Source organism: Marmota monax, unplaced genomic scaffold, assembly GCF_021218885.2.
Source record: "Marmota monax isolate L192 unplaced genomic scaffold, Marmota_monax_Labrador192_F-V1.1 WCK01_AAM20220418_F8-fsc00014, whole genome shotgun sequence".
Lineage (NCBI taxonomy): Eukaryota > Metazoa > Chordata > Mammalia > Rodentia > Sciuridae > Marmota > Marmota monax.
Window position 1 is genome coordinate 31,439,527 of NW_026695222.1, and position 24,839 is coordinate 31,464,365.

The 24,839-nt window shown below is 52.2% G+C and overlaps 1 protein-coding gene across 1 annotated transcript in view; it reads right to left on the reverse strand.

Annotated features, from left to right (window-relative positions):
• The window catches only part of Ptpn1 (protein tyrosine phosphatase non-receptor type 1), a 59,731-nt gene extending 46,112 nt beyond the window's left edge, over positions 1 to 13,619 (reverse strand). The window contains exon 1 of the mRNA XM_046433381.2: positions 13,418 to 13,619. Coding sequence (XP_046289337.1) covers positions 13,418 to 13,480 — 63 coding nt within the window. The 5' untranslated portion in view covers positions 13,481 to 13,619. The remainder of the gene's footprint in view (positions 1 to 13,417) is intronic.
• Between the last annotated feature and the right edge of the window lie 11,220 nt (positions 13,620 to 24,839).

The window sequence follows — 24,839 nt, forward strand, 5'->3', positions numbered from 1 at the left end:
AGGCTGTGGCCCGAAAACAGGGGAGTGGGGCACAGGGGCACAGGGCGCGCGTTGCTGGGGGCATGGTCACATGGTCCCTCAACGGCAATCTATGGACTAGGAAGCCTTGCAGGGATGGACACACACACACACACACACACACACACACACACACACACAGCCAGCCCTGGAGAACAACCATCTCAAGTGTTTTCACTCTTTTCAGCAAATTAGAAAACAAAACATAACCAACAAACAGGGGGTTGTGTCCGGAGCTGGCACAGCTGAGTTCATCCTTCCCCAACCCCTTCTTGAAAACAGCGGCCTCCCCCACAACAGTTTGGCCACATAATGGCTGGGTTTTAGTGATTCTGTCAAGAGGCCTGGGAGCTAGTGCTCTTCGCCTTCACCCATATGCTTCTTCCAAGTATGTTCTACCATATCTAGTCAGTGACTCCTAACTGACTCCAAAATGAAACCAGGCCAGGTGTGGTGGCACACATCTAGAATCCCAGCAACACGGGAGGCTGAGGAAGGAGGATCACAAGTTCAAGGCCAGCCTTAGCAAATTAGCAAGGCCCGTCTCAAAATAAAACATAAAATAGGCTGGGGATGTGGCTCAATGGTTAAGCACCCTTGGGTCAAATCCCTAATACTGATAAATTAATTAATTTTAAAAAATCAGAAGGGGGGAATAAAACCACTAAATCATCAACTTCACTATTAAAGAAAAAAGTCCAAATAGCTTTTCTTCCCCCTTGTCTTACATTTGTAAGGAAAACCCTTCCTTTTCAGATCTTCAAGGGATTAGTAATTGGCAACTATGTTTTAAAAACTACCTCTGTACACAATCTTCATAGCTAGAATTCAAAGGAAGAAAAGAGGGGCTCTCTTTCACATTTCGAACAGTTTGCAGGGACTGGTCCCAGCTGCTTATCTATACAGCAAGGGAAGAGATTAATGTGGAAATGCAAAACAGGGAACCATCAGAAAATCATTACTCAAGATAATTTCTGTTTTTAAGTTTAAGCAACCATAAATATCTCAGAATTTGTAATCCTATCTAAAGTGAATGCCTAAAAATTAAGGGCTATCACTCAGCCTTTAAAAAAAAAGATAATTATCAGCCAACTTAGGTTGTTTTACAAGGTAGTTGACTTGAAAGACTCATTCATACAAAGCCACTTGCATAATGAGAACTGTTAATACCCCGACCACAAAAGGGGACAGGCCAGCCAACCTCACAAAATATGCTCTTAAAACTCGCAGCAAATGCAGGAGGCCCTGACTCTCTGCGTCAGCTAGAGGCCAGGGGCTACCTGCGCATTTTCAATGTATTCTTGTACCAGGCTAACATTTGAAGATTCTTTTTCAAAATTTCTATTTTACATATCAAAGTATAATTCCACTTTTTCTGCAGACTAAAGTTTCTCTGTGCACATACTTGGCTAAAAGTTTTACTTCATTTGCACCAGCACCTGTGGTCTGGGGCTCTGCGCTGTAAGCTGACAGTGAGACACACACACTTCTCCCTTCTCCGCAGGGAGAAGCCACCCAGACACCACCTGCAGGGAGAGGTCACTGAGGATGGTCCTCCACTACCCGGTGGCATAAGGCACAAGGTCCAGGTCCTAAGGTAGTGCACTTGGGGGAAGTTTGCACCACAGAGGAAGAAGCTGAAATGTGATCCCAGGCGGTCAAGTCCACTTACCAGGAACGGAGGAGGAGGACAAGGGTAAGGTGCAGAAAGCACAGGCTCACTCCTCCTTCCCTGCCCCTCGGGTCCACCGAGCGCCTCTACAGCCCGCCTCCGCCTCCTGGCCTGCTCCCAGTGACACTCAGCTCTCCCGTGGAGGATCCGAAGGGCACCAGGCCTGGCTGCACCTGGCTCTGAGCTGGGGTCTCCCTACGGGCCCTCTGCTGCCAGGGCAGGGCTCCACTGCTCCCCGCTGCCCACCACGGAGCCGCTCCGCCTGGCTGCAGGGTGTGTGCTCAGAGCCGAGTGATAGGCCCCACCAGGAGAGAGGAGGGAATGGAGGCTGGAGAGAAAGCGTCGTGGAGCCATCAGTGTCCAGCTGATTTTAATTCTACATACCTGAAAAAGCAGGAAGTGCCTAAGCCACCTGCCACAAGACCCAGGAGTGCTGACGGCCACCCCGTTTCCATCCTTCTGGGATGCAGCTTTGAAGGGCAAGGAACAAAACTTAGGCCAAAGGCCTTGACTATTTGGCAAAGAATCACCCTGACCTACTGCTCATTCTCATCTGTCACACACAACATACTCTGTGGACAACAGAGGTTCAGAAGGATCAGGGATGGAGCACACAACACAGTGACACTGCTGTCCCAGCAGGGACCCGGAAGCCCTCAACCCTGCGCATTCCTGTCACCTGACGCTGTCTTCTTTTAATTGTGGCACCATTCACTGAATCCCCAGGCAGAGTTGCAGGGAGAGAAACATCTAGTCACGGCCCAGTCACAGGACAAACGACACCGCTCTTAACCCTAAAACAAAGTAATCATGAAATAAAACACGACTGCTTAGATTTCTCAACGGGTACCCTTGGGCAAATTATTCTTTTTATCAATTCCTACAGGGCCACTGCATTTAACTTGTAAATTCGTCATCAAAAATAGTTCGTGGAAATAGCTGAACATGGGACAAAAATACAGTCACACTCAGTTGCCCGGTGTGGAAAAATATGGCAGTGGCTTCCAACTTCCTCAAAACAGCAGGAGGGGGCTGAGGCAGAGACAAGGGGAGCGCAGGGGGAGATAGCACCCGGCTCCTGCTGTCAGGAGCCCGGGCTCGGCCACCAGCCCCTCTGTGGATTCATCTAATGACACACCACCACAGCAAGGCTAAGCCCCGTGGCGGTTCTACTACTGAGGCTACACCTTGAGAATAAGCCAGCTTGGAGGAAGGGTTGCAACCCAAGTGCCTCCAGGGACCAGGTAGCACACAGACACAAGGACACAGAGGCCTGCCGAGGGACCACGGCAGGTCTACAGAGCTCAGACATGTCCATCCGAAGGAGCACAGGCCTCGGTCCAGCCAATGCCTGCTGCGTGGGCTCAGATGGTGCAGTTCTCACTTTTTTAAAGAGGCCAGAAATCCAGATTTGTAGGTGATTTTCCCTGATTTATTATCACCAATGGCCAAAAAAATTTAAATTCCTCTGTTTTCTAAAACACTGTGTGGACCAAGCAAAATGAGACTGTGGGTGGCCAACTCGTGACATCTGGGTGAGAGGTTAGAAACCTGGGCAAAGGTCAAAAACTACAGTCTCTTCCTGTTCTCAGTAAATCAGGGAGGCTCACCCGCAGCCACCCTGGGACACCCTGGGACACCCTGGGACACCCTGGGACGCTGAGGCAACAGGCGCCCTACCAGAGTTCCTGGAGGCTGGATTCAGGAGCCTGGAGCAGGCTCTGAGACCTGACCCTCCTCGAACACTTCCTGCCTCTCTAGACCACGGACAGTGCCTCATCAATGACCTGCTCTTAAATGTGCACGAGGCCTGGGACACAAGACAGAACTCCATAACCGCAGCTCTGTGGCTCCATCCTGGACCAGGGCAGAACGCCAGCAGGCCCTCGAGCAGAAGATTTTGGTCCAAATACCAAGCCCAACAATCTCCTTAGAATAAGAAGGGCTTCAGGGGAACTGCATTCGTCCATGTGGCTCTCAGCACTCTATAACAATCTGGTCTATGCCCTCATTTCTAAGGACATAATGGGTTCTTAAAGCTTTGAGTCAACATGAAATTTTAAAGCTTTGCCCACTTTTAAATGAGGGATCATGGAAGTGCCACACAGATCCACCAAATCCAGCATGAGTGGGACATGAAGCCCCATTTTTTCCAGAAAGGTCACCCTCCTCATGGGCTGTGCACTTGACCATGGAGTCATGACATGCCCATGCCCTCAGGCTGTCTGGTCTGTCCACCACATTTACAGATGTGGGTGCATCTAACTCAAGGTCACACAACACCAGAGGCAGATGCAGAGCCTGACCCAGGCTCCGAGTCCTCTTTTTACAAGACTGCACATGTCCTCAGGGTGCACGTGTGCAGGGTAGATGGGTAAGGGCAACCCAGGGGCTGTGACCTACAACTGTTCTGGGTCAGACTAACCAGTATAAGCACAGATGGGGTCCTGCCTTTGAAAACAAAAGGCTCTATCAACCTCTATCAAGGGGACAGGGTGGGGATGGCTCCTATTCACCACCAGCAAAGCCTTACTTGAGCAGGGATGGTCAGAACCTTTTAGAGCCATCTGCCATCCACCTTGCCTTCTGAACCACTGGCTTGAAGCACTCGTTCCAAAACTCTGTGAAAGAAGTTTGTCTACTTGCTGGAAAAGCAAGAGGCGTCACTAAGCAAAGGAATCAATGACTTTAAAATAACACTGCTGTACCTCAAACTGTCTAACTTGCAAAGCGCTGAGAAAACATTTTTTGAAATGTAGCCAACTAGAATATAGATCGTGTCCTACATTCAAAATTTGTCTTTCTAGAAAGCATGTTTTGATGGCAAAGGATATAAAGCGAGCTGTGAACAAGAGACTAAAATTAGCTCAAACCACAAATAACCTGCCCTGCTTATCACTTCCTCAGGATCAACCTACAAAATTCAACACTAAAGGCGTTTATAAAACTAAAGGTGGGACGCCACCGAACCCTGGAGCTGCAGTTGTCTCCTCCGTCCCTCTAAAGCAGACGTGGCACTCAACAGTACCAAAGTGTGGTATTTTACTAATTTAAAGGCAAGTGCAGGGGAAACCATCAGAGCCCAGTTCTGCCCTGTAAATAAAACGGCATGTTCCAGGCAATCCTTAAGTGGCTGGGCGGTCAGCCACCTCCCCAGACTCAAGACAGGAGCTGTCAGGAGCTGTCGGCTGGCTGCGCCCAGCTCCAGCTGTGCTCACACCACAGCTGAGGAAATACCAGCCTCCTGCTGCAGACCCCAGCTCGCCTCTCCCAAAGCCATTTGTTTCCTACTTTCAAAAGTGACATCTTCCAACAAAGTCTGTTGGGAAATACAAAATTTGTTTGTCACCATCAAGCAGGGGAACAAGTTGCAAAAGGAGGCTTAGTTGACAAATATGCTCATGGAAAAAAAGGTACGAGGTTTGTTAAACTTCACCTTCCTTCACAGCGACTCCCTCTGCTGGGGTAAGCTTCATGCTAAGTTTTTGGGGGACAATTCAAGATCACAGAAAGGATGAAAGCCAGTGGTTAAGCGTGAGCAGGGAGCCTGCCAGCTGCCAGCACCCACCCCGCAGAGGCAGCGCCCCTCTGCACACCCCAAAGCATTCCCGTTAGCAGGAGGGAAGAGGGGAGCGCAGCGGACCTGGAGGTCAGTATTTGTGGTGTGAACAGACAACATAAAATACTGCTCCTGGCACTCACATCTCTGGATGTATTCAAGAGAAAGTGCCAGAAGGATGCGAGGAAGGTTTGGAAATGCTGAAAACCCATGTGACCAAATGCCACCTCTGGAAGGACCCAGCACCATTCTGCTCCACTCCCCCTAGAAGGGCGGCAGCAGGAGGCGGCGTCCAAGTGGCGGAGAGCAGTGACGGTAATGCTAAGGCAACTTGAGGGAGAGCCAAGGCCAAACAAGGATGACAGGACAGCAGACCCCCTCCCTGCCAGAGACCACCGGTACCTGGGCCTCCCCATCTGCCAGGGCAGGCATCCTGCTGGTGTCCTTCCAGAAGCAAACAAGGCCCGAGCTGACCGTTGGAATAGTGAAGTGACAGGATCAAGAGGGTAGACACAGCAGGGACAGGTGTCATCAAGGGAACTGAAAGCCCATCCACCACAGTGCGCTGGAGGCAGTGTGCGGGTCTGCTCCACTGAGCGGAGCTCTACAGAAGTGATCTCTCCCTTTGACATTTTTAAGTAACCCCTGTTCTTAAGGGAACTCCAACAACGTGGAGTGACTCCGCAATGTCCCCTTCCCCGTAAGCAAGTCCACAAGTGTTTGATCCTGAGTGCCCCGTCCCCATCCCGATAAAAGAGGACAGGCTCCTGGTGGGAACCTGGTGTGGCAATTTTTAAATGACACTCTCCCAGAGGAAGAAATGGGCCAAGAAGGTCCATTAAGAAAAAGTGTCAAGGGAAAAATGTTTCATAACAAGAGGAGGAAAGGAGTGTTCCTTCTCTAATCACTAGCTAATAAATTTTAAAAATAGAGCTTTGGAAACCTAGTTTTGTTATGCTCATCTTGTCTGTGCAAGCGGTGCCACTCACCCACAAAAGCCACAGACCCGGCCCAGGCTTTTCCTTCTTGTCTTAAAAGAAAAACAGGTCTCAGAAGTAAAAGAGAAAGCCCGAGGAACACAAGAGCACGTGCACCCAAAAGTTGACTCCAGCAAGTCACCCTCAATAAGGACTCAGAGTGTCCCAGCACAGACTGATGAAGCGCACGCGAGAACATGCTATTTTCTCGAGAAAATTTAGCCCTTGTCACTCTGCTGACAAACCTTCTGTTGACTCTGAGCCCCCACCGCAGACGGGCTGCTGAAGCACTTCTCCCCTAAACCAGGGGCTTTTGTGTAAAACTGCCTTGGCAAAATCGGAAGCATTCAGAACTGAAAATGTCATTTAAAAAAAGAAGAACTGAAAGCCCTTCATCACAGTTACTATTATTTTGTCAGCAGTGTACTGCTGCCAAAGCCTCCAGATCAATATTTTGGGGGACTAGATTTTTCTTGAGCTGCTGTGGGGGAGCTTCTTCCCTGTGAAGTGGTCTTGTTTCCAGTTTTCAGACATTCAAAATGACAAACTGCCAACAAGACACTCATGATCAGGTCAAGCTGCCCTGAAAAAGAGGAAGGGGGCAGCGCTGAGCTAGGAGGACCCCCTCCACCATGGTGAGGCACTGTGTCCAAGTGCTGGGGATTTGGGTACTTTCTTCTCAGACACACAGATGTGTAAACTATCCTTTTATTCAAATGAAGCTCAGACCAGCTGTAGGTTTCTTTCTAAAATTACAACACAAAGGGCAACTGCTCTTTGTGTATCTGGCTGGGGTTGAATCTTTTGTAAATTCTCAAGAATCAGTTCCTCTATCTTTTACAGGAAAACCACCCAATTGCTAGTTATAGGAAAACTGCATGTCGGACTACTCATTTTCCCACATCACCAGGTTGAATGAACCCTACTTTTAAAAATGTTTAATGCCCCAATTCTTTTGAGTTGTTGACTACACTGACAAACCTGAAAGCTTTTTAGCCTAAGTGTGCCTACCCCCACCTTACGAAACTGAGGAACCACTGCAGCTTTTACAAGGACTACTTCAGGAACATTAAATTCTCTTTGTGAGTACGTTAATGACTTTTATTACTTGACTCGAACTTAGTGATCAGTTAGTTCAGGATTTAATTTTACACAAGAGACAGAACCCAAAGAGAGGAAGGAACCCACTCAGCACTGGTAGTGTTACAGCTAGGACTACCACCACAGCCAGACGCCGAAGACACCAGAAAGAGCCGCAGATTACTGTCTCCTCTTGGCACTAAGGGTGATCTGATCAAAGGCCAAAAAATGCTTGCCTTTACTGGTTATAGTCTGGAAAAAAAAAAATGTCTCTGTAAGGGTTGCTACTTTGTGGAGAACCATATTTTATAACCCATAATCAACAAATATTTTATTCCTGGGCACAGTGACACACGCCTATAATCCCCGCTGATCTGGAGGCTGAGGGAGGAGAACTGCAAGTTAGAGGCCAGGATGGGCAATTAAGCAAGACCCTGTCTCAAAATTTAAAAATTTTCAAAGGGCCAGGGATTGGAGCTGAGTAGGTAAGAGCTTGCCTAGCCTGGACGAGGTCCTGGGCTGATCCCAGTATGGAGAGATAACGATTATAAAATGAACCAAGTTCCCAGAAGCCCCTCTGGAAGGCTTGAGAACAAGCTAAGAGTGATGAGATCAGAGTAAATGAACACTCCTCCGAGAAAGTCATTATCACCTCCCACTGCCTGTGAGGTTGTCTCACACCAAGAACGTTTAAATGTGTTGTTAACTGCAAAGCTAGGGGAAACCAAACTGAGAGCGTCCATCCCTTCTGGGTAGGCATTCCAGCTGTCCTTCCAAAGCCACAGAGCCAGCAGCACGTAGGCCACGACTCAAATCTGGTAGTTTTCTCCCAAAGTGGCCGCTACTATGGTTTCTCTCACTCTCCCCCACATGCAAAGGGACTTGGGAACCGTGTCTTCTACATCCCTACACACGGCCAGGCTAGCAAAGCTGGCAACCAACTCAATCCCAACATTTGATGGGCACTTCTTCCTGCCAGGTGCAGAGGACTCTAAGATCAGTGAGACTGACCAGGCGACCTCAAAGAGCCTGGCCTCCAGAAAAGACAGACCCAGGATGTAAAGAATCAGCCACAACGAGAAGACAACCTCAGAGCAGACCAGCCTGGACTGTGTGGAACGCGCAGAGGGCAGAACACGATTCCTGTGCGAGGACACGAGCTGAGGTGCCTGTGGGACAGCATCCTCGACCAGCGCTGGGGGTGGGGCACAGAGGAGTGAAAGATGAGGCTGGGTCTGGAGAAGGATGCACCTGCCCGTGGGACTGAACAGAAGCCCTTGCAAGGGGGAGATGTAGTCAGGGAAGGACTGCGATCCGGCTGCCCTGCTCAGGAGTGTGGACCTCAGCAGGCATTAGGAAAGCATTCACAGTTGCACAGAGGAGTGGCCTGCTCAGGCTCAGCTCTGTGTTTAAAAGGAGACTCTAGTGATAATGAGAAGAACATGCACAGTGAGAAGGGGGAGGCAGAGAGTGTTGAGGGACCAGATTAATGGTCATTTCTGCAGTGTGACGCTACAAACAACTGCGGTCTCATGCAAAATTTGAGAGCCTATACCCCTGGGGTGGATGTGGTGACCAACCAATGAAAGGTGGAGAGGGAATCACAGGCTAGTGTTAAAGTCCCCAACACTCCTAGATACTCAAAATGTGCACAGGGGTGCCAAGTTTCACCATCTGAGAACAATGACCCAGGCAGAATCCCAAGTTCCCTGAGCATGGCAGCATCAAGGAACGTGCCCAGCCTATCTGCCAGTATTAGCTGTTACTGGGAACAAATTAACATAAACACTGCAGGGACGAAGGCCAAATTGAGCTCAGGGAGGCACAAGAAAAAGTATCAGTGGTTAAAAGCACAGCACAGAACAAAAACTGCCAAAGGATTCTGCAACCAAAAAAATCAGGAACGGGAGGGGAGAGGAAGGGGGATAGGAAGGGCAGCAGAATAAAATGGACATGATTATGGCTGTATGTGCACACGTGACTGCGTGACCCGTGTGGTTCTGCAACCTGTGCACTCAGAAAAATGAGAAATGATACCCCATCTGATTCAAATGTATGATATGTCAAGATCATTGTACTGTCATGTGTAACTAATATAAATAAATAAATAAATATCAGGAAACAAGGGAAAAGAAAGGGAAAAAAAGAGAGAAAAGAAAGACAGCTATTTCCATGGTCCATCATCTAGGAATCTCCATGGGAAATTTCTTATTCATTTCTATCATGAAATTCAGCATACATTCAATTAATTACATTATTCAATGCCAGGCATGTCCTTGAGGTTTGGGGAGCTAATCATACTAAAATGGATCCTGACAGCAGGTAGCTAACTGGCGGCCAAAACCCATTTGCTTTTATCCATTTTACCATTACCTCCAGCTGGCTTTTTAGAACCATCTGACACGGCTTGGTGACCTCCAGAAGTCCCAAGTACACCTACAAATAAGCTGGTAATGCCAAATGACGATAACAAAAAGTTCTTCCCTCCCACTTTTCCTACTTGAGCTGCCAGTTAACTCAGTACCAGTGCAGACGATTACAAAGGCCTTTACACCCTTTCCAAAGTAGCGTTCAGACACCTAAATTTAGTTCACTCAAACCAGGGCTAAACAAGAACGCTTCCATCTAATGGGTCACTCAAATGACTAGAACTTCCCAACCTCTCCATGTCATTTCCGTTTGTCTTTTTTCTTTAAGGAAAGGGAGTCATAGTGTATAGATCTTTCTCCTATGCGCAATACAGTTCCTTTTTTCCTCTGAAGAAAAAAAAATGGTGTTTAGTAGACATTATTGAGAAGTTTGATATTCATCCTCTTGGACTATAACAAAAGCTGTAAGCCAGGATGGACTCTGAGGGCATTACTGTTACACCAGGTTTGAACCTAGGCGGGCACTGGACTGTATTTCATAATGAACACAGCTATAAAACCAAATGTCAACCAGAAGTAGGCCTATTTACAAAGCCTGACTCTAACACGAATAAATCTTTCCTTCAAGTCACAAGCTACTGTGGCAATCTCCTTCATCCCAAACAATCAGCTCATTCATACTGAAACTAGTGAAGTGTGATAGAGAGAATCAAAGAAAGACAGCAGAACACCTGACCCGCGCCTCTCAACCACAGAGGATCTTTCCCTCATCAGAGCCCCTCGCCACCAGCCCCTTGTCCTCATCTGTGCTGTCTGTTGGACACAGGACCAACTCAAACATGAGTCTGACTTCCACTTTTCAACCCAGACTCCTTCAAATCATTTAAATACTAAAAAACAATTCTAAAAGTCAGTAACATAGGCCAGCATTGCGGACTTTCTCTACAGCTAAGTGCTTACTGGTACCTATGCCATCTATTAGCACTGAAGATTAAGAACGGTCCTGCTGCTGTATCAAAGTGAGGAGCCTGTTTTCCACACTGCCACCTCACCCACAGTCAAAGTGCACTTCACCCTCTGTTCAAGTTTGTGCATCTTTTTGTTTTAATTAGAAGACAGAATAACAAGAAATTACCATGCTGCCTTATTTACAAAGTTTTAAGCAAAAATTATATATTATTTTTCTGATAATAGACTAGACAAGCTCAAAGTACGACTTTGTATAAGGCTCTCCTCATTATAACATGCGATGAAATACTAGGTTTTTAAACTTCCATTTTCTACCAATCATAAACACATTTCTTCGAATTCTTAAAATTTAATGGTTTTGTGAAACTGGAGTTGTGGCTCAGTGGTGGAGCACTTGCCTAGCACGTGTGAGGTACTGGGTTCGATTCCCAGCACCACATAAAAATAAATAAATAAATAAAGGTATTGTGTTCATCTACAATTAAAAAATATTAAAAAAACAATTTCATGGTTTTGGTACACTGACATGACGAATTCTACATTTTTAGAAATGACACAGTAATAAAAATAAAGAGTCACTTTTAAATTTAAAAAGAAAGCTTCTAATTTCATTTTTGTTGTTGTTGTTGTTGTTGTTGTTGTTTTGCACTGGAAATTGAACCCAAGGGTGCTCTACCACAGAGCTACACCCCCAGCCCTTTCTATTTTTTATTTCAAGACAAGGTCTCAATAAATTGCTGAGACTAGCCTTGAACTTGAGATCCTCCTATCTCAGCACGCCTTGAGTCACTGGGATTAGAGTCTCTGGGATTACAGGCTTGCACATGTGCCACCACCCAGGCACCAAACTCTGATTTCAATGTTAGAAAAGAAAAACATTTCCACAGCAGAGGTGAGAAAAATCCCACAGTGACAATTCTTTAAGATCAAAGGAACCACCTCCAAGAATGTGGCAATCCAGTAAGAAGCTGGAGAAATATTAACATCTTGACTAATTAATGGGATTAAATGTGGTGAAATTTAAGAACAAAGAGGGAAATTAACTGAAGACCCCATTCAATGCCACTAGGGTTCTTTGTTTTAACAATGCACTTGGGGTCAGGTCATGCCGCTCTGACCCAAAACTATACGAAATCAAATTCAATCATAACCTATTTATAATATGGATTTGTTGCCAATTCAATCAGTTTCACTACAAAAAAGATTTCCTCTTACTGTGACGGAGTAGGTCAGTATCAGTTCCAACACTTCTCACCAATTTTCAGGGAAACACACTCTGGACTCTACTGAATTAAATCCAATACAGACAAAGTGTCCACATACTCTCAAAGTCACTGCTGGAATTCATTCAACTAATTCAGAGACTAGATATGGAATACAAATTTTATATATTGATCAATCATACTTAGGCAGATTATAGTGGTTGTATGTGTTAGTCCACCAGAAGCTAATATCCATTACAGTCCAAGTAAAAAGAAACCTGTCAAATAAATTTAAAAACCAAGGCTACCCGGCAAAAAGGTTTTTGTTAGCCAAGCATACCAAAGAACTGCCTAAAGCTTTCCTCTTTTTTTAAGTGAAGCTCAAAATAGACTTTAATACTAGTTGATGGATCTCACAAGTTGCCTTTTGAGCCTAGAAGCTGAAAACAGAACACCCTGCCTTCTCCCTTTACACAAGCAACAATCTATTTTGTACATGCTTATTTAAGATACTGAGCAAGTGTGGTTTTGGTTAATCCTCACAACCCCCGCAGTGACATTTAATCGGGAGTACATATTTTCTTTAGAGGATTTAGCTGCTTGTGAAAGAAGAACCTCTTCATGTTTTCAATCTGTGGTGGTACAGGTATGTGGGAAACCATCCTAACTTCATTCATGAACCCCTCCTAACCCACAAGCAGATAAGGTCTCAGGAGACAAGAGCATCCCATCCCTGACCAGTGGAAAGATGCCACTTTAAGAGGGTTAAAACGTTTACCTTCCCTGCTCCCTGCCTGGCTCCCGTGGGGTGGGCACTGCAGGTGGCTGGTTCCTTGCCCCGATGCTCCCAGTTGCTGCTCCTCCACCTGAGCCACAGACCTTCCCTGACTCCCTCCTTCAAGGCAGGGGACCCTCCCGGGCGGTCACCCTCCACCGCGACGGGAAGTTGCTCTCTTCGCAACACTTGTCACCACCAGAAATCATTTGCTCTGTGTTCCACTGCCCTGCTGGACTCCAAGCTGCACTAGAGAGGGTCTCGCCTGTCCTGTCCAACCTGGAGCCTGCAGGGCACAGACTGGCCAGTGCACACCCCACAAATGAATGAACAGGAAGGGGGCAGGGGACCGTCCTCGCGGGGACTGGACGCTCACCGAGACCCAGGGAAAGGAAATGTGAAGGAGGGAGGGGAGCAAGCCTCTCCCCCAGGAGACAAAGGAAGGGCGTCCGAGGTGGTCCAGCGCAGAAGAGGAAGTTGCGGGGGCGTCCAGCCACCCGGGGGACAAAGGGTGGGCAGGCGGGGGGCGGGGCCGGGGCGGGATCGCGTCAGGGGCACCGGCGGCGGCCCCAGGTCACCGGCCGAGGGTCCGCGGGGTGGGAGGCCAGGAGGGGCTGGGGGCGCGGGCGAGTCGCCGGCCCACGCGGCGGACAAAGAGAGGGGGTGGCCCGGCCGCCGTCCGGTCGAATCCCCGAGCCGAAGGGCCGCGCGGACGTGTGACCGGGGCACCCGGGGTCCGAGGGGAAGGTCCGCGCGGCCTAAGCCCGGGCCTGCCGCGCTCCGGGCGCTCCCGCACCTGGTAAATGGTCGCCCAGCTCCCGGCCTTGTCGATCTGCTCGAACTCCTTCTCCATCTCCATGACAGCCAGGGCGGCCGCTGCGCCTCCCGCTCGGCCCGCCGCGCCGTCCGCCGCTCTAGGCCGCCCCGCGCTCTGAGCCCCGAGGCCCGCTACCAGCCCCACTCCCGCAGCTACCGCCGCCCTAGCCGCCGCTGCTACTTCATGTCAACCCGGCAGCCGGAAGTACGCACGGCCGGCCGCGGGCTCCGCCCCCGGGGCCGCGGGACCAACCGGCGCTCGGGAATGTCGGCGAGGACTTCCGCGGGGCGGGGCCGGGGGCGGGGCCGGGGAAGCGGCCGCAGCCCCGCGAGACGTCCGGCCGCGCGTGCTCCCGCCTCCCCGCCGGGCTCGGCACGGGTGTGGCGCGCGCCGGTTGCCTAGGCGACCCCGGGCCCCGCCCTCGGCTCGTGGACTCGCGAGGCGCGGGCGGATCTTGAGTTCAAGGCGCGACCCGGCGGGTTGAGTCACGTAGTGAGTGACCTTGAGATAGTCGCGCGTCCCTCCTGCAGCGCCGGCGCCCTGGCCTCAGTGCTGCCAGTGGGGTGGGAGGGCGGGCAGCGTGCTCCGTTGTCTCGGCTGTAGCCCGATGTCCACCCCTTTTTCGTGGAACGTAACACACTTCCTGATGATTCGCGCCGCTGGAGACCCCACTTGGTTCCCTTTGGCGCTGCCGGAGCGGATGGATGGGGTCCTGCATGGTTTTCAGTATTTCCCGAAGAATCAGACTGAACTCAGTGGACCTGGGGAGTGTGTCGCGCGCAGTGCCCGCTCCGGTGCCCACGCCACAGGGTGCAGGCAGCCTGACCCGGGGAGGCCCGGGCACCGGCGTTCCTCGTCCGCAGCCCCGTGTGAGCAGGGCTGGTGAGGCTGCCCTCCCGCGGGCTCTAGTTTAAAGCATCCTCCCTGGGCTTCCGGTTACCTGGCGATGGTGCACTCCGTGGGACCAGAGCACCGACCCTATTAACTCCGTCGTCTGTTCCCTGTTCCCTGCACAAGCCTGCCCAGGGCAGCTACTTGGTATTAGCGGTTGAATTCTAGCTCGCTCCTTGGGTGCTTGTGGCAGGCACTGTACCTGGCACCACCTTGTCCAATAGAGGCATATTAGTCCCATCTTAGAGTTGAGGAAACTGAGTCCCAGAGCCGCAGAACCACTTGTCCAGAGTAGCACTGCAACTTGGTTTCTCAGCTGGTCTTCCCAGGAAGCTAGCTTTGGAGCCAGGCTCCTGGTGTCCAAATTCCTTGGGCAAACTACTGGAAATCTCTGTACCTCTGTTCTCCACTTTGTAAGATGGAGGCAATAAAAGTGCCCACCTTATAGAGGTGCTGTGCAGAATGAATGAGTGCGTGCACTCTTAGAATAGTGAGCAGCTCAATAAAAGTCTGATCATTATATACCTTCAGATAATAGCAAATGAGCCCTGCATGAATTCTCGCCAAATAAATGCAACTGATAGGCTGTGTGTGTGTGTGTGTGTGTGTGTGTGTGTGTATATATATATATATATATATATTAGTTCAGACATAAGAAAGGTCTGTGGTCACCCATTTAACTGGGGAGATGAGGAAGGGGTGCTAAGGGAGGGTGGGCAGGGATCAGCCTCATGACAGTCAATATCTTTTACTAACTGAGTGTTCCATGGGGCGGGGATGTGACAAAAGTTGCTTGAACTGGTGGAAGTTTAGGAGCCACACACAGAGACTGCCTCATTCAATTCTTAGCCCATTTAAGCAATTCTCCAGTCCATGTGCTTTTTTTCTGCCCTTATTTAAGTATTTAAAGATGAACTTGACTGGAGATATATCTCAGCTGGCAGAGTGCTTGCCTCGAATGCACAAGGCCCTGGGTTCAATCACCAGCAACACACACACACACACACACACACATTCAATTAAAAGATCAACCTGGGGCTGGGGATGTGGCTCAAGTGGTAGAGCGCTCGCCTGGCATGCACAGGGCGCTGGGTTCAATCCTCGGCACCACATAAAAATAAAGATGTTGTATCCACTGAAAACTAAAAATAAATAAATAAATATTAAAATATTCTCTGTCTCTCTCTCTTTCTCTCTCTCTCTTAAAAAAAAAAAAAAAAAAAAAGAACCTGTCTGCATCCCTAGTGCCGAGAGCTCCCTGGGGAAAGGAGAGCGGAGCTGTCTGGTCCCCATCCTTGTGTGCAGGTTAGGGAGTCAAACGCCCATCCTGAGCCAAGCGGCCCTCAGACCTGCAGGGGTGCCACCCAGTGACCGCCTGGCCTTTGAAAGGGCCAAAGGTCCAGGCTCCTGTGGGGAGAGTGGGTGAAGGCAGGTCTAACGGGGCCCAAGGCTGGGCTCTCCAGTGGCTGTGTACTTTCCTAGGGCTGCTGTAACAAGTTACCATAAATTTGGTGGCTTAAAATTAGAAAAATGTTGTTCCCCCACAGCTCTTGAGGCCCCCAAGTCTGAAATCAAGGTGTTGACAGGACCATGCTCCCTCCCAAGTCTCCAGGGAGATCCCTTCCTGACCCCTTCAGCTCTGGTACCCCAGTCATTCTGTGGCTTATGGTGACGTAACTGCCACCTCTGCCTGGTCTTCACGTGGCTTTCTTCTCTGCTTCTCCACCTGTCAAATCTCCCTCTGTCTTATTCTTTTTTATTTGTGGTGTTAGGGATGGAATCCAGGGCCTCATGTGCTAGGCAAGGTCTCTGGCACGAGCCACATCTCCAGTCCTTTTTAAATTTTGAGATAGGGCCTGAATTGCTGAGGCTGGCCTCAAACTTGAAATCCTCAGGCCTCAGCCTCCTCAGTAGCTGGGATTACAGGCTTGTGCCACTGCGTCCGGCTGGCCTCATTCCTATAAGCACACCTGTCGTGGGTTTTAGGCCCACCCCAATCCAGAGTGATTTGGCAATTCCAGGTGATCCAGACAAGCTCATCTCAGATCTTTAAATTAATCATATGTGCAAAGATCCTTTTCACAAATATGGAATATGGTCACATTCACGGGAACTGGGTGTGAGGACTTGGAAATGACTTTTTGGGGGCCCGTGCCCCACCCACTGAAGTGGCAGAAGGGGAAACCTTATTACAACTATTAACCCTGAATGAAATCCCTGATTCCAGGTGCCAGCTCATTTGCCCTCATTTCTGTTTTTCACATGGCAGCAGCCAGCCAGAGCTCTACATATTGGATCATGAAGCCCCCAACCCCTCGCCCCGCCTCATGCATAATCCCCCAATGAAGGCTCATCCTACTTAAGGTAAAATGTCCTTCCTAGCCCAGGCTTGCAGCCACCTGACCTGGCACTTGCCTGCCTCTCTTGCCCCCCTCCCCTGCGTGCTTTGCTCTGTCTCACATCCTTCTTCAGTACACACGGCCAGTTCCACCCCAGGACCTTTGCACCAGCTGGTCCTTCTGCAGGGGTCACTCTCGCAGATCTTCTCACCCTGAAGGTCTCAGGTCAAGTGTCACTCCCTGGATAGGTGTGGTTGTCCCCCCCAGGCATCCCCTTCTCCCCACCTGGCTCATGGGCATCTTCTTTCCTAGCTGCCTGTTCCCCCAGCTCCGCCTCACTTCTGTCCTGTCCAAGAAGCTGACATTTGGTTGGGAGGAGGGACGCAGGGGCCCGAGTCTTGTGTGACTTGGAGGCTGGGCTTTCCGTCTAAAGCTCCCCTGGTTCCCAGGGGACCTGACCCGAACTGCCTAAGCCCCAGGGCCCCCAGCCATGTGATGACGGTGACTGGAATCCAAGTGACGATGGTGAGATCACCGTGTCCTCGTGCGGGTGGAACCTCTTCCCGGCAGGCGTGCCTGGGGACGGTCCTGCGTGGTTTCTCGGCCTTTCCTCCAGATTTAGCTCAGGACTACAGAGCAGTGGCCAGTCAGCCTTCCTGCAGGTCCCGCAGCCGGTCACCGAGCCTCCAGCAGGTGGCTGAGCCCTGACAGCACCTCAGCGAGCATCATCGGGTAGAGCGGGCCCTGACCTCCGGGGAGACCAGCAGGGCTCCGAGCCCAGCACCCGGGGGACCAGGCGGGACTCTCGCGAAAGGTCACTTGTGCTGAGAGGCCCTACCGACCGTCCCCTGGCCGCGGTCCTTCCTAGCAGTGCGCCTGATGACGTTCTCTGCCTGGCGTCCCCCTGTGTCACCGTGGCGTGGGTGTCCTCTGTCTCTGCTGCTGCCCAGGAAGTGCACGGAGCGGAGAGGCGAAGCTCACCTGAGCGGGGCTGTCTCCCTGCAGGTCGCTCCAAGGGCCCCAGTCCTCGGGGACAGATGCCAGGGCTCTCTGCCCCTCACGGCTTCGAGCTCCAGGGTCCTCAGCGGCCTCCCGCTCCCTGGGCCCACCCTTGGGGCACACAGCCAGGAAGGGAAGGGCCCCCCTTGAGACTCACACGCTCTCCCCACAGGCTCTGGGCAGCTGGCCTGGGTGGCCTATGGGGACAGCCAAAGACCCCCTGGCAGTGGAGTAACTGTGAGTGAAGCCGAGGCCCAGAGCCCGAGATACGGGCAGCAGAGGCTCGGGCTCCAGCCTCCGAGGGAGGCAGCTCAGTTAGCTGAGGATTCTATTCCCAGCAGCGCTGCGGGCCTGGCATGACCACTTTTCAAAGTTGAAAAAACTGGCTGCCCAGGGAGGGCGGACGCAGGAACTCAGTGAACACCACTACAGGATGCTGGCCTGGTGGAGAGGTGGGGCACGGCTGGCCGAGCTGGATCCTGTGTGACCCTAGCTAACACTGACCTCTCCAACTTTCAGGCCTGGGCAAGTTGCTTAACCTCTTGACATCAACCTAGATGCTTTTCTGTGAGAAAAAGCCAACTTATGGTTTTTGCAAAACGGAGACTGGCTTTTGCAATATGGGGAATTCACTGGCTCATGAAAAATGGGAAATCCAAAGGTAGATTGCTTCAGGCACAGTTGGATCCAGGCGCCATGTCATCGTGACTTGTCTCTCTCTGGCTTGCTTATCTGCTTCCCTTTTGCTGGCTTCACTCCCAGGCAGGCTCTCCTCCCTAGATAACCAGGATGGCCCCAACAGCTCCAGGCTCAGGGCCTGCTAGCTCAGCAACCCCAGTGGAAAGAACTTCTTCCACCCGTGGTCCAGCACGTATCTGGCCTTGACTCTCGTTGGTCCAGTTGAGACATATGTGGCATCTCTAAGCCAATCTCTCTGTCCAGGGGAAAACTTGGCAAATGAAGACACTGAGGCTCAGAGAGGTCACTGGCAGCCAAGGTCAATGGCAGCTGGATTTAAATACAGGCATCTGGGTTCAGCATCTGTGTTCTCAGCCAGGATGCTGTGAAGCCTCCCCAAGAACGCCCAGGAGCTCTAAAGATAGCAGTGATGACAATGAGGATGACACTGATCATGACAGTGACTCTCACTTAACCACTCTGTGAAGGCTGTGCTGTTTTGATCGCCATTCGAGGTGCATCACAGAGAGGTCAAGTAACTTGCTCCTGGTCACACAGGTAAGAGGTGGTATGCTCAGTCCAACTCTACATGCTGCTTCCGGTTCTGAAGTTCTGTTGATGTGGAGAAGTTCTGCCCCCAGAGCTCAGGGAAGGTGCAGCCCAGCAGCTCCTCAGTCCCCTCCTGTCTCACTGGGGCTCTTCCCATCTCTCCGCCCCAGGAAGCCCTTCAGACGCCCTTCCATTAAAACCATACCTGAGTACAGTCCCAAGCTGGCTGTCGTGGAAGTGACTTCCCGGGGCAGGAGGGGCTCAGGGAACGGGAATCGCCTGTGCTCTGAGAAGGTGGGTCGGAGGCCTGGGGAGGATTCTGGGAGGCCTTCAGGAGCCAGCCTGGCCTCCGTTTCCACCAAAGGAGGCGTCTGGGGAAGGGCTCAGAGGCCAGGAGAATCTCCCACCCTCCGTCACAGGGTCAGGGTCAGGGACGTTTGCCTGCCCCGTGGTTCTGGGTGCGGATTCTGTAATCTGCCGACTCAGGCAAGCGGGCTCTGGGCAAGTCCCCTGCCCTCTCGTCCCCCAGTTCCCCATCCCCTGCTTCCGTGAGGCAGGGTGTGGCGCTTCAGTGCAGCCGCGCGTCGGCCCGGCCTCTGGTTTGTGGTGAGGCCTGATGACTTTGCTGCCGGTGCCCCGGGTTCTGAGGGAGGAGTGGGCTCCCCTCCCCGGGACGCCCTGGCCCCGCGGGCGGCGCCCTGCTGTTCTGCGTCTCAGCCTTCCCGGCCTGCTGCTGGGGTGGAGCGGCGCTGGCTTCGTGGGTGTGTGCACGACCTGTGCCATCACACGGGCCGCCCAGTGCTCCACCTTGGGTGACGCTGCTGTCACTGGCTGAAACCCTTAATTCCTGAAGAAGGCTTTGTCCTGGGCCTCCCAAACCTGGAGATGCTCCTAGACGCGGGTCTAGATCTCCGCGTTCCCCAAGGGGGTTGGCAGCAGCCTCTGTCTTTGAAGATGGAAGTGGTCTCGCCCCTTCATCCTGGAAGAAGGCGCTGCTCTCGGGGGACATCCTGAAACAGTGCCACTATCCAGACGCAGTCTCCTGTGTCCAGTTGTTTGGTGACAGTAAATGTGATAGTGTCAGCTGTGAGCTCCGTGCTAAGCAAGCACTTTATCACCATCATCTTTCTAGACCTCCCCAACGACCCCGTGAAAGGGACTCTCATTTCACACTGAGGCCCAGGGTGGTTAAGTGACTCACCCCCTGTTGCACAGCACTGTATGTAAGTTGGGTCACTCTGTGGAAGGATTGTACCCTTATAGGACAAAGGAATTCATTTCTTTCTTTTTGGATTGAACCAGGGCCTCATGCGTGCTCGGCAAGCGCTCTACCACTCAGCTACCTCCGCAGCCCAGGTAAGTCGTTTCCAAGTGTAGATTCAGGCAGCAGTGTCCCAGGACCCCTTGGGACAGCTGTGCCCTCTGTAACAAGCACTTGCTCCAGTCGTCTCTGTATTTAAAGATGGAAATCGTCTCTGAGATCCGGTCCAGTAGAGAGAGAGGGGCTGGCCGGAACTTTCCCTTCCCCTGTGTTGGAGGGACGCATGGCCAGGACTCCCATTGGAGTGACTGAGAGCAGGGACCTGGACATGGCCTCACCAGGCCCTGGAGGTCCACATGGGGACGCTTTCTGAAGGCCACCGCCCATGTCCTGGGACAGGCCAGAAAGCCAGGCTCACTGAGGGACAAGGAGGGCCTTTTGCTTCATCGGGGACCAGAGGAGGAAGGGGGGCCCACACTGGAGAGAGGGCCAGGCAGCCTCCATGCGGGGCATGGGGGCCCCAGAAGGAGCTCATCTTTCCATTCGGGGTTCTCCTTTTCCACCTGTAGTTCCCACCTGCCACCCTGAGACTTCAGTAAACTTTCCTTCGCTGCATGGGCTCATCCAAGCTGTTGGGACAGACACTGATTGTCCCCGGTATCAGATCTCTTGTTCTTTCATAGAAATAGAATTGTAGATGGGCACGTGCCTGCCCAGCTGGAGACTACATTTCCCAGCCTCCCTTGCAGCTACAGGTGCCATGTGACTACCTGCTGACCAATAGGACGTGAGTGGGCGTGCTGCAGGCCACCTGAAAACCAGCCTCAAAGGCTGGTGGGTGGGCCTGGGGCTGTGGGTCTTTCTTTCACCTTTTCCTCGTCCCACTGCCTGGACTGTGACGTAGGGGACGTCAACTTGAACTGTGCAGACAAGAACTAGGTAGAAGGGATGGAAGAGAACGAGATAGGAGCCTGGGACCCGGAGCCCTAGACCTTCCCGCCTCAGAAAACATGCCGCTGGCGTCAGAGCTGGGCGCTCACTGGCCCCTCGCAGAATGACCTCTTCTGGAAGTCGCTGTGGGCAGGGGCTCGTGACAGTACTTGAACCTGTGTCTACTCAATCCAGCCAAGTTCTGGGGGCTGTTAAGGAAGAAGGCTGGGTGCCTCTTCCGGGTGGGGATGGCGTTAGGGCCAGGGCAGCACCAGGGTGCTGGCCGCTCAGAGCAGACCGGGGCCACCGAAGCCCTGGAGAAATGGCCTGAGGTGGCTGCCAATCAACCGTGAGGATGGTCCCCCAGAGATTCTGAGTAATATCCTGCAGAAAGAACCTGGGGGCAGCTGGGTCTTCTGAGTCGCAGGGCCCTGTGATCAGCTGGATATGGGAGAGGAAGCTGGAAAGTTAGGGGCAGCCTGGGCAAATGTTGATTCCCTTCCGAGGCAGACGCTGTGCTCACCCGTCAGCCCGTCACCCCTTCCCCCTTTCTTGGCTGGCAGAGGCGGGACAGTGACATGGCCTCGTCCACACCTCTTTCGTGTGGGGTCTTGAACGACGGCTGATGGGCATGAGGCACCATCTCCCCACGAGCTCTGGGGACAGTTCCCCCTTCCATAAAAGAGACACCTAGCAGGAATGACCTCTCCAGGCTGAGATGCAGGGGCCAAGAGAGGGGCGCCCAGGTCTGGAACCACCCGGATGGGGACTTGTCCAGGGACCAAGGGATCCTAAATGCTTTTGTGTCCACACCTCTGGGCTTGGTGATCTCAGTCTCCTCTACTGCCTCTACCTTGGGGGCAGAGTGGGGGTGGCTCACAGCCACATTCCTGCCCCTAAGCCGCGGCTGCTCTGGAATGCAAGATCTTTAGGAAACCACCTGCAGGACCCGGTCACCACTCTCCTAAATCAGAATCTCCCTGCTTGCTCCTGACTTCCTCATTTCGGGAAGGAGATCTGTATGTGGAGGGCTGAAAGCAGAACTCCAGCCTGCGTGAACCCCCATCTCGGGTGGCTCCATGCTCTCGCGTGGCCTGGCCGGTCCGCATGTGCGTCCAGCCCTCGCAGGCATGACCACACGGTACCCATCATGGCCCATCCCCAGGGCTGGCTCCCGGTCTGGGCAAGAAGGGGCTTGCTCCGAAATTTCACCTCCTTCATGAGCCAGTTCCCTGCCCACGGGCCTCCTCCGTCACCCTGCGACAAGACAGGTCTTGCCAAGAGGGAGCCGCAGGAAGGGGAGGCCAACCCACTCCGGCTCCAGGCAGCTCTGGCCAAGGGTTACCCTTCCTCTGCCCCTGTGGACACTGAGGTCACTTGACTGGGTCTTCTCCAAAACAGGAAGAAGGAAGAAAGAGGGAGAGAGGGGAGAAAATAGCGAACCTCAATCATTTTGAGAAACACAGAACCCGAGAGGAAGCAGCGTGGCTGGGCCTCCTGGCTGGGCCTCCTCTCACGCGGGCCGTGGCTCTGCACCATCGGGGGGTTGGGCATTTTTGATTCTCATATATTTTTTTCTAATCACAAAAGTAAAACACAATTAACGAAGTCAATTTGGAAACGGGAGTGAGAGAGGCACAAGTCACTTCCTGGTCCCTTGTCTCCTGGCCACGGTCAGCGTGCTGGTGAGCCGGTTTCCACGGGGTCTTTGCTCCTCTCCGTCTCTGCATCTCCAGCGCCAGGTGTCCTCTCTCCAGCCCTGACCCCCTTGCCCTCCAGTCTCCTGCCCTTCCCAGTTCCCTCTCTTCCCATCATGAGTTGTCACCCTGCACAGGGGACCTGTCTCCTTTACCAGCCAGTCCACACGGCCCAAGCCCCACCTTTTGACACCACTGGAAACGAGTCCCTCTCCCCGCGCGGTCTCTGAGAAACCTGAGTATGGACGTTGTCTGCAAACGCAGCTTGCCACTCGTCCCGCTCAGCGCTGTGGCCCTGACCTCACCAACTTCCGTCCTCCTGGACATCCGGGGATGCTTCTGGCTGCGGGCGAGTCTCTGGGAGAGCAGCTTCGGCAAATCCAAGCCAGCTTCTCCCCAGGATGAGTCTGGGGACCGGTGGGCACTGATCCTGCGATGACCTGCCTGTGCCTTTCAGCCCCCAGTCTCTGACCAGGCCCCTTCTCAGTCCCCTGGGTCAACCCTGTCCTCTCGAGGCCTGGCCAGGACAGCCAGGAACCCAGGCTTTAGAAGCCACCTCAAAAACCACCAGGGGACACAGTGGACAGCCACGGTTCCCTGCTCCGTGGGTGGGACAGCTCGAAGGACAGTCCTCCCAGAGGTCCCCGATGAGGTGGAGCCCCATTTGCCTAGTGACAACCCGCTGCTCAGTGTCCCACCCTGGTCCATTCCCACTCCTCAGCTGGCCTCTTGATGCCCCGTGGCTGCGCTCACGTCCTGGCCTGGTGGTCGGCTCTAGGAGGACTCTGTAGGACACAGGGTTTGGCTTTTTCTTTTGTTGAACTAAAAGGCTTGGGGGGAAATGTCCTCCTCCACCAGCCCCAAGCCCCAAACTCTCAGTTCATCCCGACATCTACTCCTCCAAATAACAGGAGCATTGGGTTCCAGCGAGAGCCCCGACACACCTGCTTGGTGTCAGGCACTTGGCATGTGTGATAAGGTGGCATTGGGGTCCTGAGTTCAAAGGTCATCCAGCACTTAGGGCCGGCTACCTCCCTGCTGTCCTCTCAGTCTTCCCCGCTCCCGCTGCCCCGGGGAAGACAAGAGGAAAGGGCACCCCTGCCCCTTCCAGTCCCCCTCAAGCCCAGACCCAAGGCCCTAGAGCCAGGGTCCAGCTCTTCCTGGGGGCAGTGGTGGGGCAGAGAGCAATTTCAAATCAAATCTGAAATCAAAGTTGTTTTTTAGGAAATGTTCATTGAGTTATAAAACATGTACAGAAAACACACGTACATAGGTGTGTATGCATCCGATACACGGATGACTGCTGCGTATCATGATAATACACGCATGTGTGTATGCAAACACACGTGTCCTACTTTTTATTATTGCATCTACATATGCTTTTCTGTTCACATCTTATAACTCAGTAAACCTTTCCTGAAAAAACAACTTTGATTTCAGACTTGATTTAAAATCCCTCTATGCCCCATCATGACATAGGTCGTTCTCATGCATAGACAGTGCTCAGCTCAGAGAATTCCCTCCAGCTGACATGCTCCTGTACCCAGCGTCCAGTTCAACACACAAAACTCTTCCGACCCTCAGAGAGCCACCTGGCCCGGCTCTGGCCGCTGCCCTCCTCTGCCGTCAGACCCTGGGTTTCTGCCTGGTTTGACTTCCCGTGAATGGGATGGGTGGGAGGCACCCCTCTGCCTTCCTCTGATTGGCCCTTGACCGTGCCTCTCATCTATGATGGGCACAGCTGTGGCTCATTCGTTGAGACTGGCATTTTAATTGGAGGAGGTTTGAGTTTGAAGAATGAAGATGAGACAGCTTTGGTGACCAAAAGAGCCTGGCCCGTCGTGGAATCGGAGAGAGGGCGCTTTGGGGCCACCCTACAGGGATGCGAGACTTTGGGGAAAGTCTCTACTCTTTGTTCCTCTGTTTCTGTGACATGGAGATAATACTGGTTCCCACCTCGGAGGTCACTGGGGGAATTCTGAGAGTCGATGTGCCCCGAGCTTGGAGGTGCCTGGAACACAGGAGGTCCCCTAGGAAGCTACCGTGACCTCTACTCC